Source organism: Malaclemys terrapin, chromosome 2, assembly GCF_027887155.1.
Source record: "Malaclemys terrapin pileata isolate rMalTer1 chromosome 2, rMalTer1.hap1, whole genome shotgun sequence".
Taxonomy (NCBI): Eukaryota; Metazoa; Chordata; order Testudines; family Emydidae; genus Malaclemys; species Malaclemys terrapin.
Window position 1 is genome coordinate 164,055,519 of NC_071506.1, and position 12,947 is coordinate 164,068,465.

The 12,947-nt window shown below is 49.6% G+C and overlaps 1 protein-coding gene across 1 annotated transcript in view; it reads left to right on the forward strand.

Moving 5' to 3' along the window:
* NFX1 (nuclear transcription factor, X-box binding 1) overlaps positions 1-12,947 on the forward strand; it is a 200,059-nt gene that overhangs the window by 137,842 nt on the left and 49,270 nt on the right. The window contains exons 14-16 of the mRNA XM_054018265.1: positions 895-1,014; positions 7,176-7,255; positions 8,005-8,235. Of these exons, the coding sequence (XP_053874240.1) occupies positions 895-1,014; positions 7,176-7,255; positions 8,005-8,235 (431 nt within the window). The remainder of the gene's footprint in view (positions 1-894; positions 1,015-7,175; positions 7,256-8,004; positions 8,236-12,947) is intronic.

The following is a 12,947-nucleotide window of genomic DNA, read 5'->3' on the forward strand; positions in this document are numbered from 1 at the left end:
ACATAACCTAATTTCCCCATACTAATTTCCCCCTACTGTTACTCACACCTTCTTGTCAACTGTTTGAAATGGGCCACCCTCATTACCGCTACAGAAGTGATTTTTCCTCCCTTGGTATTCTACTGTTAATTGAATTGTCTCATTAGACTGACCCCACACTTGGTAAGGCAACTCTCATAGTACAGTGGGTTATTAGCTACACACCAAGATGACAGATCTTTTTCTCTAATGCAGCCATCAACTTGAACTTTATGCACAGAGAGCCTCTTCTGTCGACAGGCAGGAAACAGAATGTGGCCTCTAAGGGATGTGTCATAATAACTGTTCCATCATTGGTCAGCATCGTTGCTTGTGTAGATCTATACCTGGAGAAAAAGCTCCTACACTCACTCAGACTCCTGTTAGCATGTGTTGTTTCCTCACTCAGGAGTTTGTTTTGTAACTAGTTTATATGCCTAGCATAGCAAATCAGTATGGTTCCTTGTTAACAGGGAAGGTCTTAACAGCTCAGACTTCAATCACCTAGCCTGAACAAAGGCCCAGATCCCCATGGCACTGAGAGAGACAAACAGATCAAACATACAATTCATTAAGTCAAATCAAATTGCAGGTTCTGCAGCTGCTACTCAAACTTCCCTTAGCCTCTCCTGTTTGCCTTAGGTCTTAACATGAGTACAGTACTTAAAATTTTTGTTCAGGGCCTATTTTCCTGTGACCCGTTTTCTAAGATTTATTAAAAAGGTAATATTAACCGTCTGGAGAGCACCCATTTGTTATATAATTTCTTATTTTTTTTTATTGCTCCTTTAACTTTCTTAAGCTGGATGTTTTTTAACCAAGGTAATATTTTTTCAACTCTATTGATTAGTTGTTTGGTTTGTTTTGCTTTGTCAGGTTTTGATGAACTAACTTGTTACTGTGGTGAGTCGGTAATTTATCCTCCTGTTCCTTGTGGTACTCAGCCACCAGAATGTAAAAACTCATGTACCAGACCACATGAATGTGATCATCCAGGTAAGTCATAGGTATGCCCACATAACTTTTTAAAATTGTCTAGTGTCTAAATTTTTCTGTGTTCTCAGACTTATTGTTTCTTCTTCAAGTGATTGCTCAGGTGTATTCCACAGTAGGTGTGTGTGCTCGCCACGTGCACCAGTGCTGGAAGTTTTTCCCTTAGCAGTATCCGTACTGGGGGAGCGCTGCTGCGACCCCTAGAGTGGCACCTCTATACCCCCCACCCTCAGTTCCTTCTTGCTGCCATTGAAGGTAGTCGGAACTTTGTGCTCCAGCTCTGCTGCAGCATTCTCTTCTCGACCTTAGTGGTACCTTTCATGGATTGTTTCTTCAGTTGTTAGAGTGGGCTCGGGGCATGCCTCTTGCCCCAGGTTTCAAGTCGTGCGACTCCTGTCGCCGTTCTATGCCTAGGAGTGATCCACACACTGAGTATCTCCACTGCCTGGGTGAGACTCACATTAGCGACCGTTGCAAGATCTGCAGGTTGTTCAAGCCAAGGACCAAGAAGGAGAGAGACATTAGACTTCGAGCTCTCCTGATGGAGTCGGCGCTGGCCCCAATGCCGGTACACCGTTCAGACTCGGCACCGGCCTCCGCGTCGTCGGTGCAGAGCGAGGCCCCTTCGACCAGTCGGCACCGCTCTCCCTCCAAAAAGCAAGGGAAGAGCCCAGCCTCGCAGCGGCACCGTGGCAAGGAAAAGGGGGAGGCTGGTCCTGCGCTGGGCAGCCCTCAATCCCTTCTGGGCTCAAGGCCTCTGACTCGTGTGGAGCGGAGCAGCCCGGCACTGTCGGCCCGTGCATCCCCACCAGTACGGATACCGTCGACGCCGGAGGCGTTGCAGGCTGCGAAGGACATTATGGACCTGCCAGTCCCGAGCATGGGCCCCAGGACTCGTGGCAAGCCTCCATTGCGTGCCCACCTGACCTCTCCAGCCAGCCGCGGTTCCCACTCCGAGGATCGCTCCCCGCACCACTCGGCATGCAGTGGTCGCTCATCTTGCAACTCCCACCCACCCTCGACACCGGCAGACCATCCGGGTCGCCGTCAGGACGGGAGTCGCAGGGACCCTCAACACCGCCTGTCAGCGAGCGTAGGCACCAAGAGAGGCATCGGGAGCGCTCGCCTGCACGGCGTGGATACCGCAGCCACTGTCGACGGGATCGACGTCGTCGTTCCCATTCCAGCTCCCATCAGCTAGACGTCTCACTCGACGGGTCAATGGCAAGGGGCCCTGTGGCAAGGACAGTGGTGCCAGTGGACACCATGGCCACCGATGCCAGCCCAGACGGGGGCTCGTTTGGTCACCGGAGCATCTCAGGCTCCATCAGCCTCGTCCGGCCACCTACGGGACAAGTCAGCCGGTCACGAGTCGGCGGACCCGTGCCTGGATTCTGATTTGGGGCTCAACGCCCTGGCACCGACCGAGGCTCCCGGCTTCGTGCGGGCCCTCTCCCCGACACCAGACAACACCATAACGGAGCCTACACCTTCAGTCCCACAGGAGGACTTCAAGGCACACCAAGACATGCTAAAGTGGGCGGCATCCAGCCTCCAGCTGCAGGCCGAGGAGGTGGAGGGTCCGTCCGAATCTCTCTTCAACGTCCTGTCTCCCTTGGCACCGGGCCGTGTGGCCCTGCCACTGCACCAGGGTATTGCCAACATCTCCAACACCCTGTGGCAAACCCCTGCCTCCTTGGTCCCTATCTCCAAGAAGATGGAGAGGAAAGACTTTGTGCCGGCCAAGGGCCACGAATACCTCTATTCCCACCTGGCACCCAACTTGCTCGTGGAGGAATCAGTAAACCACAGGGAGCAACAGGGCCAGCCTGCGCCCACCCCCAAAAATAAGGACGCCAGACAGCTGGACTCCTTTGGGAGAAAGCTTTATTCCTCTGCAAGTTTCCAGCTTAGAGTAGCCAACCACCAGGCCTTACTGAGCAGATATGACTTCAACCTTTGGGAGTCTCTGCCTAAGTTCAAGCCCCTCCTCCCAGATCGGGATAGGAAAGACTTCAAGGTGCTGGTGGAAAAGGGGGCAGCGGCTGCTAAAGCGGCCCTGCAAGCGGCGTTGGATGCAGCTGACACTGCGGCCTGCTCGATGGCTTCCGTGATTTCCATGCACAGGGCATCGTGGCTCGTGTTGTCAGGACTGTTGACAGAGGACCAATCCCTGATGCAGGACCTCCGTTCGATGGGAAGGTGCTCTTTGCGGACCAGGTGGCCGTCAGGCTGCATGGAATAAAAGATTCCAGCACTACCTTGCAGACCTTGGGCCTCTACGTCCCTCTGGCCAAGGACAAGGCCAAATAGCTTCCGGCGGCTCAACCTGCGAGTAGCAGATACGAGCCCCTGTATAAAAGACCCAGAGACCAGAAATGCCAGTCTCAGCGGTAGTCCTGCTTTGCCCCGCAGCCTGGGCCCTCCAAGGGCAAGAGGCAGGGAAAGAGCCGTTTTTGACTATTTGCAGGGGGGCACCGGGCCTGTTACCAGGGAGACACCCCCCCCACACACACCCCCGTTTAATAAAGTTTGTGTTCTGCAACTGATTGTCTGCCTTCCACGGGGCGTGGTCCCACATAACATCGGGTCAGTGGGTTCTCAGTACCATTTCCAAGGGCTACATGTTGCAGTTCACCTCACCCCCGCCAAATCACCCGCCCTCCATGATGGCCCCGGGGGGACCCGGAGCATGTCCGCCTCCTGGGGCAGGAGGTGGACCGGCTTCTGCACCTGGGGGCGGTGGAAAGGGTACCCATGGAATTCCAGAGCAAAGGGTTCTACTCCACATTCTTCCTGATCCCGAATGCCAAAGGGGGCCTCAGGCCCTCCTTGACTGGGGGACCTAAACCAGTTTTTAATCTGTTCCAAGTTCTGCATGGTGTCTCTGGCCTCTATTATCCCTTCCCTGGACCTGGGGGACTGGTACGCGGCCCTAGACCTTCAGGGCGCGTATTTTCATATCTATATTTTCGCGGGGCACAGGCGCTTCCTCCGCTTTCTGGTGGGGATGGACCACTACCAGTTTGCGGTCCTCCCGTTTAGCCTGTCCACGGCACCCAGGGTTTTTACAAAATGTATGGCTGTGGTAGCGGCCTACCTCAGGCGGGAGGGTGTACAGATCTTTCCTTACCTGGACAACTGGCTCCTCTAGGGGGAATCCTGCTCTGAGGTAAAGATCCACATGGAGCTGCTCCTATCAACATGCGCCGGTCTCGGCCTAGTGGTGAACGAGACCAAATCAACATTAGTTCCCGTTCAGGACATAGAGTTCATTGGGGTTCTGCTGCACTCCTCGAGGGCCACAGCCTCTCTACCCCTGGACAGGTTCGAGACCCTAAGGGATCTCATCGTCTCAGTCACAGCTTTCCCGGTGACCACAGCGAGGGTGTGCCTTCGAATTCTGGTGCACATGGCGGCGTGTCCGTACGTGGTCCGCCATGTCAGACTCCGTATGAGGCCCCTCCAGATCTGGCTAGCCTCCCAATTCTCCCAAGCTCGGGACGGCCTAGACAAGATGCTTACAGTTCCGTCCCCGATACTGGGTTCCCTTCAGTGGTGGTCTTGCCCAAGCAATATGCTGCAAGGAGTTGAGTTCCCTTCTGGGATGCCAGCCCGTCCATAAATCTGGTGTCCGATGCTTCGGACCTCGGCTGGGGAGCCCACACAGGGAACGTGCAGACCCAGGGAACGTGGTCGACTCTGGACTTGTCTCTTCACATAAATGTCAAGGAGTTCAGGGCGGTGTGGTTTGCATGCGTGGCTTTCCTCACGCACCTCCACGGCAGGGTGGTCAGGATTCTCACGGACAACACCGCCGCCATGTACTACTTCAACAGGCAAGGCGGGACTCGCTCTTTAGCACTCTGCTGGGAAGCCCTGAACCTACGGGAGTTCTGTATAGCCCACAATATCTCCCTGAGGGCAGCCCACCTCCCGGGCGTCCGCAATACGCAAGCGGACCGCCTCAGCAGGGTCTTCTCCCCCCAGTACGAGTGGTCACTCCACTCAGAGGTCGCTCACCAGCTCTTCCGGAAGTGGGGAGTCCCCCAGATCGACCTGTTCGCAACCCGCCAGAACCAGCGTTGCCCCCGGTTCTGCTCGAGGGGAGGGGTGGGGAAGGGCGCAATCTCCGATGCGTTCCTCCTACAGTGGTCGGGCCAGCTCCTCTACTCCTTTCCCCCTTTCCCCCTCATCGCCAAGGTCCTTCAGAAGGTGACTCTTGCCTTGTCCGTTTTCATTCTCATAGCCCCGGTGTGGGCCCATCAACACTGGTACGGGCCCCTCCTATGCCTCTTGGCGGCCCCCCCAAGGGCACTGCCGCTCCGCCTGGACCTCCTCTCCCAGGACTGGGCACGCCTCCTCCATCCCAATCTGGCCGCACTCCACCTCAGTCAGGGTGCACCTGGCGGCCATATTGGCCTTCCACCCGCCGGTGCAAGGGTACTCGGTCTTCTCCCACTCAATGATCTCCCGTTTCCTGAAGGGCCTCGACCGTTCATTCCCGTACGCTAGACCCCCCGTGCTGCAATGGGACCTCAACCTGGTCTTGTCCTGACTCATGGGGGGCCCCCCTTTGAACCCCTGACCACATGTTCCTGGTCTCACCTCTCTTGGAAGGTGGCCTTCCTTGTAGCGATCACATCGGCCCAACGTGTTTCAGAACTTAAGGCCTTAACCTCGGAACCCCCCTACACGGTCTTCCACAGGGATAAAGTCCAGCTCCACCCACACCCGGCATTCCTCCCGAAGGTGGTCTCCGCTTTCCATATGGAACAGAGCATCTTTCTTCCTGTGCTCTGTTCTAAGCCCCATTCTTCTAATGAGGAACGCCGCCTCCACACACTCGATGTGCGTAGGACGCTGGCTTTTTATCTGGATCAGACCAAGCCATTCCGGAAATCCTCACAACTTTTTATTGCCTCAGCCGAGCGGGTAAAAGGGCAGCCTATCTCCACCCAACGGCTTTTCCGCTGGATCACTTTGTGCATACGCACGAGCTATGATCTGGCAGGGGTCCCCCCGCCACCGATCATTAGGGTGCACTCAACGAGGGCTCAATCCTCCTCAGCTGCCTATGTAGCCCTTGTCCCTATTCAGGACATTTGTAGGGCGGCCACTTTGGCCTCAGTTCACACATTTACTTCGCATTACGTGATCGTCTCCCAGTCTAGGGATGTCGCCGGGTTCGGCAGGGCGGTACTTTGTCCCGAACTATCGTGAACTCCTACCCACCTCCAACAGTTATTGCTTGGAATCACCTACTGTGGAATACACATGAGCAATCACTCGAAGAAAGGCATTCTTCGAGATGTGTTGCTCAGGTGTATTCCACATCCCGCCCTCCTTCCCCTCTGTCAGAGTTGTCCGGCAAGAAGGAACCAAGGGTGGGGGGAATGCGCAGCTCCCCTTATAGCGCGGTACAGAGGCGCCACTCTAGGGTCGCAGCAGCGTTCCCCCAGTATGGATACTGCTAAGAGGAAAAACTTCCAGCACCAGTGCACGTGGCAAGCACACACACTTACTGTGGAATACACCTGAGCAACACATCTCGAAGAACGCCAGTTACGGAACAGGTAACTGTCCTTTGCTGTTCGAAAGATGAACCAGATTAAGTATATTTAAATCTTTCCTTTCCATGAATATAATGGTACTTTTTTTCCAGGTAAAGTGTTGGGGTTTCATGCACCATCCAAAGTTTTTGAAGAATTTGTTAGCCATATCTGCAGAAAATTTTATTGATACAAAGCATAGTACAGAACAAATTGATCAAATTACTGACAATGCTTTCTTGTGCCATGCTCTAGAATAGTAGTTTTCAACCTTTTTTCCTTTGCAGACCCTTTGGAAATCTTAGACATAGTCTGCGGACCCCCTGGGGTCTGTGGACCATGGGTTGAAAACCACTGCTCTTAAAGCTAATACTCAAAATGTCCTACCGTTCAACGCAGGAACTCCAGGAAGGAAGGAAGGAATGTCTACGCAGCTAACATGTCATCCTGCTTTTAAAGAATTTAAACATAATAGAATACCACACAAACATAAATTGTGTGGTTCTGAAAGAATAAATTAGAATATAAAAGGCTCTGTAATATACCTAAAATGTCTGAGTGAACTAAAGTATTTAAGAATTGTTTCTTGATTTTGTATTCCTATGCCTGCAGTGTACCATACCTGCCATAGTGAAGAGAAGTGCCCACCCTGTACATACCTCACTCAAAAATGGTGTATGGGCAAGCATGAAGTAAGTGTGGCTGCTATTGAGCAAATTACAAATGAGCGATAGCTTTACGTGGGCTAAACTACACGTTACTTTGTAACTTAGAGTAAGCACTTGATATTTACTTTTCTAAGGGCTTGTCCACACTGGGGCGGGGGATCGATCTAGGAAACGCAACTTCAGCTACGAGAATAGCATAGCTGAAGTCGACATTTCCTAGATCGAACTAAGTTTACTTACTACGGGTCCACGTGGCGCAGGCAAGCTCCCCCGTCGACAGCGCTTCCTCCTCTCGGCGAGCAGGAGTTCTGCAGTCGAGGGGGGAGCGCTTCTGGGATCGATTTATCGCGTCCAGATGAGACACGATAAATCGATCCCAGAATATCGATCTCTACCCGCCAAATCGGGCGGGTAGTGTGGACCTAGCCTAAGACTACTCCCCAAGTAGCCACAAAATTGCTACCCACAGAGACTATGCTGATAGTGTTTGTAAGTACACTGTTTCATGCAGTTTAAAACGATCAGATGCAGTTTTGCCTTCTTTAGACTTCATGTGTACAGACCTGATGCAGTATTTTCAAGTATGACATGACCTATATGTACTCAGGTTTGGGCTTAAAATAGATTGCAAAGAGCTTAGTGCAAAACCATAGATAATTTTCTTCTAAAAATATATGCTATATTAAAATATAAACATGATTAAAAGTATCTGAGAATACACACTTTACAATAACACATTCACTGTTAGTTATACCGTCTTTTTCCTTTTCCAGCTGCGGAACAATATTCCCTGTCATCTCGCTGACATCTCTTGTGGTCTTCGCTGCAATCAAATGTTAAAATGTGGAATGCACAAATGTAAAAGGATTTGTCACAAAGGGGTGTGTCTCATAAATGAAGAGTGCAAACAGCCATGTACTAGTCTGAGACTATACTGTAATCATCCCTGTATGGCTCCGTGCCATCCATCTTTACCTTGTCCTACAACTTCTTGCAACACAAAGGTGATGGCTCTGGAACACAGAACATAGTGTACAATTTGTCTGTCTGTCTAAATGAACAGGTTTCAGTCAATAATGAACGATCATAAAAAAAAATTAAAATACTGACATAGAAACTTTCAAGATGATGCATACTATCAGTATGCAAGTTTTGATATAAATTATTATATTAATATGTGATAAAGCATTATGTATTTCATGGTTATTTTGTTTTTTAAATTGCCACTAGTAGAATGGCTAGTAGTTTGAGCAAACGTACCTGCCAGATTTCTGTCTGTTAAAATATTTGTCCCAGATCCTCAGATGTGATCCATTCACTTTTTGCTCCTGCATAAGCTAGCTCTCTATTGCTTGTGGGGATTTGGTATGGGTAAGGAGATGTGGCAGAGGAGAGCTGAATTTGTCCTCGATTGATATAAAATCGTAGTAAACTTAAGCTAATGACATAACATAGAGCAGCCTGCTGGGGGCAAACACATAGAATAGACTCCTTCACACACCCACATCATCTGATCTTTGCTCAGAAGCAGGGAAAATCAAACTCTGTGTTTCACTATAGTAGATGTGAACAAAATAACCACCCAAATCTCCCAATGAAAATGGTGGTTCTTCGAGTGCTAGTCCTTATGTGTATTCCACTGTGAGTACATGTGTTTGATGAGCCTGAGAGTGGAAGATCTTGCTACTAGTGTCCATTGGTCCATAGCTGCACTCCTGTTCTCCGAACCTAGGTTAGAATCATAGAATATCAAGGTTGGAAGGGACCTCAGGAGGTCATCTAGTCCAACCCCCTGCTCAAAGCAGGACCAATCCCCAACTAAATCATCCCAGCCAAGGCTTTGTCAAGCCTGACCTTAAAAACCTCTAAGGAAGGAGATTCCATCACCTCCCTAGGTAACGCATTCCAGTGCTTCACCACCCTCCTAGTGAAAATTTTTTTTCTAATATCCAACTTAAACCTCCCCCACTGGAACTTGAGACCATTACTCCTTGTTGTGTCATCTGGTACCACTGAGAACAGTCTAGATCCATCCTCTTTGGAACCCCCTTTCAGGTAGTTGAAAGCAGCTATCAAATCCCCCCTCATTCTTCTCTTTTGCAGACTAAATAATCCCAGTTCCCTCAACCTCTCCTCATAAGTCATGTGCTCCAGCCCCCTAATCATTTTTGTTGCCCTCCGCTGGACGCTTTCCAGTTTTTCCACATCCTTCTTGTACTGTGGGTTGTAAGAGACAATGCAGCCAACCACCTCTCTAGTTCCTGCTTACTGCTGCGTGGTCTGAGATGGAACACTAGTGTCCTCAAAGTTCTTCCTTCAACTTTATCTGTATATAGTTTTAAAATATTTTTTATTAGATGGTGTATTTAGTTAGGAACTGGGGAACCTTTTTTCCCTTTTAGAGGCTTTTCCCCAACCCTACCTCTCTACCCTCTTCCCAGCATGAAGACTGAGCTATGTTGGGAGTACTGGGATTCAAAAACTGCCTCTCGTGCCCATGAGCCTTCCCAGTCAGTAACAATCATCAGAGGTGTCTATGCTGCCTGGGAGAAGTACATTTCTCTACCAGGTGCAGTATCTGCTGCTCCTTTCCTAGCTGGACCTGCCAGGTGTAGGACTTTAGGCTCAGAATACATTTTATGGAGCAGGCAATGAAACCTCAGTCTGATGCAGGCCAGGCAGCCCTCCCGTATATTGGTCAAAGGTATTGAGAAGCATGTCCCCAGTTACAATCATTTTTGATACCTGGGTGAATAGGAATACAATTAAGGACTCCTCCATTCAAGAGAAGCAATCTCTGTCCTCGAGAGAAAACTCTTCCTCTAAGTCCCCTCCCCAATTGTCATTTGAATCATCACGCTCTGGTTCTAAATCCCCAAAGACCCACAGTACTTATTCTGAGGCTTAGAAGACTAACACTTCTCTGGCCACTACCACTTTGCCATCGGTACTGAGCAAAGAGAAGTGCCATGAGTCTCGACCTCCACTACCAAAGAAGTCCTAAGAACCACATGCACTGATGGTACTGTCATGTTTGCATTTGGAATCTAAGACTTCCAAAAGACTTCAGTAGCTCAAGTATGAGGAGACAAATACCATCATCCTCCATCTGGCGAGAAGTATATCACTACCAAGGATATCACTATCTAGTCCAGTCCGCATTCTCCCATCATTTCAGCACTGGTTCTCAACCTGGAGATGTTGACAACCCATGATGGACCCATATCACTATCCATAGTGGGGACCATGGAACCCATATACCCGTTATCCACAGCCAGTGCAGTTACATAGAGAATCACATCCTCCCCCCTTTCACAAGAGACCATCCTGAGCTCCTTCTATAGCCCATGGAAGAAGGGGGAGAAGAACTGGATCTTGTGTTACCACCCATCCCATTGGGTATATCATCTTCCTCTCCTAACGAAGTGGTCGCTATGTCATTGCCTTCTCCATCAGATGACCAGAGATGGTTCCAGGAGTCTATTAAGGGTGGCTGAGATGATTCCCTCAGGAGGAGGTCCAGGAGTTATCCCACAAACTGCTGGATATTCTCCAGAGTGTTGGAAGGAGTAAGATGGTGCGCCCAGTGAACAAGTCTATCCTAGAGACAGCCAAGGTGGTGTGGCATACTCCAACTATATGTGCCCCTACATGTAAGAGGGCAGAGAAAAGATTTGTCCCATCTAAGGGAGCATATTTCTTTTTTACTCCATCATGCCTCGAACTGCTTGTGGTGCAAGCTGCCACACAAAGGAGTAGACAACAATAAAGCAGATACCTCCCTTCAGAAAAGGAGGTGAAATGTCTGGACCTTCTGGGAAGGAGGGAATTTACATCAACAAGTTTGCAGTTCCACATAGCCAGTATCCAAGTGCTTCTGGAAAAGTATCATTTTGCCAACTATTCCAAGTTTTAGGAATTTAGAGACAAGTGCTCTGCCTTCCTTGGGGAGGCAATTCCAGGCCCTTTATTGAATAAGGTAGATTGGTGGCTATATCATCCCTCCAGGCAATGGTAGACATGGCTGATACAGCTTCTAGATCAATGGCTACCAACATTGTGGTGTGAGGGGAAAAAACTGGCTTCACTCCTCAGGATTCCCCAGAGAAGTCCTAGCCACTGTGGAGTACTTACAGTTGAAGGAGATAGTGTATTCAGCCAAAAGACTGATGAGTCATTACCCCCATTAAAAGACTTGAAGGTGACCCTCTGCTCCCTGGGTTTATATAGACTAGCTCTCAGGAGGAAATATAGCAAATAATCCTGCACCATCCTGGACCACCAGCTCAGCCCTTCTACCACTGGAAAGGGTACAAACTGCCACAAAAGAGGCAGTGTGTGCAAAGACCCAAGCAGAATGCTGCTCTTTCCATCCTCAACTATCAGGCAAGAAATACTTCTGACAGGACCTCCAAGAGCAGCCAACTCACCCAGAGGCCATGTTCTCCCACCCCTGAAATTCGATTTGGTGGCTAGCTCGCCCAATTTTTCCATATATGGCAATCACAGCAGATGGAAGGGTCTTCTGTGTCATCTGCTTTGATTACACAATGGTTCCTTTCCCCTCCCCCTCCAAAATCCTCTTCCCGCTCCCTTTTCAGGGACCACTCTCATGAAGGAGCACCTTACAGGAAGTACACTCTCTACTTCATCAAGGGTCCACAGAGCAGGTGCCAGCACCAGGGAAACGGTTTTTATTCCAAATATTTCATGATCCCCAAGAAAACCAGGAGAATGGAGACCCACGTTAGACCTCCATCATCTCAGTTTCTTTATCTGAAAATTAAGATTCAGAATGGTCACTCTGGCATCAATAATCCTGTCTGAACAGAAACAAATGGTTCACAACTCTTGACATCAAGGGTGCCTATTTTCACATAGATATTTCTGTCCCAAGGAGGTTCCTGAGTGGTAGGTACAAACCACTCTCAATACAGGGTGCTTCCCTTTGAATTAGCAACAATACCCAGAGAATTCATAAAAGTGCTTCCAGAAGTAGCAGCACACTTCCGTCCATATCCATGTTCAGTAGTAGCAAAACTCAATAGCCCATATCCATATCTTTCTTATGGGAAAGTCTTGTCGGGAGGCACCCTCATCAACCTCATCCTTACTCACTCTCCAAACATCTGTAGGAATCTGCATAAATGTAGAAAAGTCCACTTTAACTCCAACACAGACCATAGATTTCATCGGCGCAACTCTAGACTCACTTAGAGCCAGAGTTTATCTCCCCATGGACAAGTTCATGAACATTCTGATTAATCGGCTCAGAGTCCATTGACATCGGATCAGACATGCCTCATCCTCCTGGGTCACATGGCATCTTGCACTTAGGACCCCATTTGTAAGATCACAGTTCTGCTGCCTACAAACCTGGCTTCAGACAGTTTACATGCCAAGTAAGCACTGCCTGGACAAGTTTTGTTATGATCCCTCCCAGTGTACACGACTCTAGCTTGGTGGCAGGACAAAGAATAGCTGTGCATAGGAGTTCCCTCACTCCCCACTCCTCAGAAGACATTGATGGCAGATGCCTATCTCAAAGTCTGGGGTACTCATTTGAACAAACACACGGTACAAGGAACATTGACCCCTCTTATAAATCTGTTAGTTTTTAAGGTGTCACTGGACTCCTTGTTTTTGTGGCTACAGACTAAGGATACGTCTACACTACCCGCCGGATCAGCAGGCAGTGATCGATCCAGAGGGGATC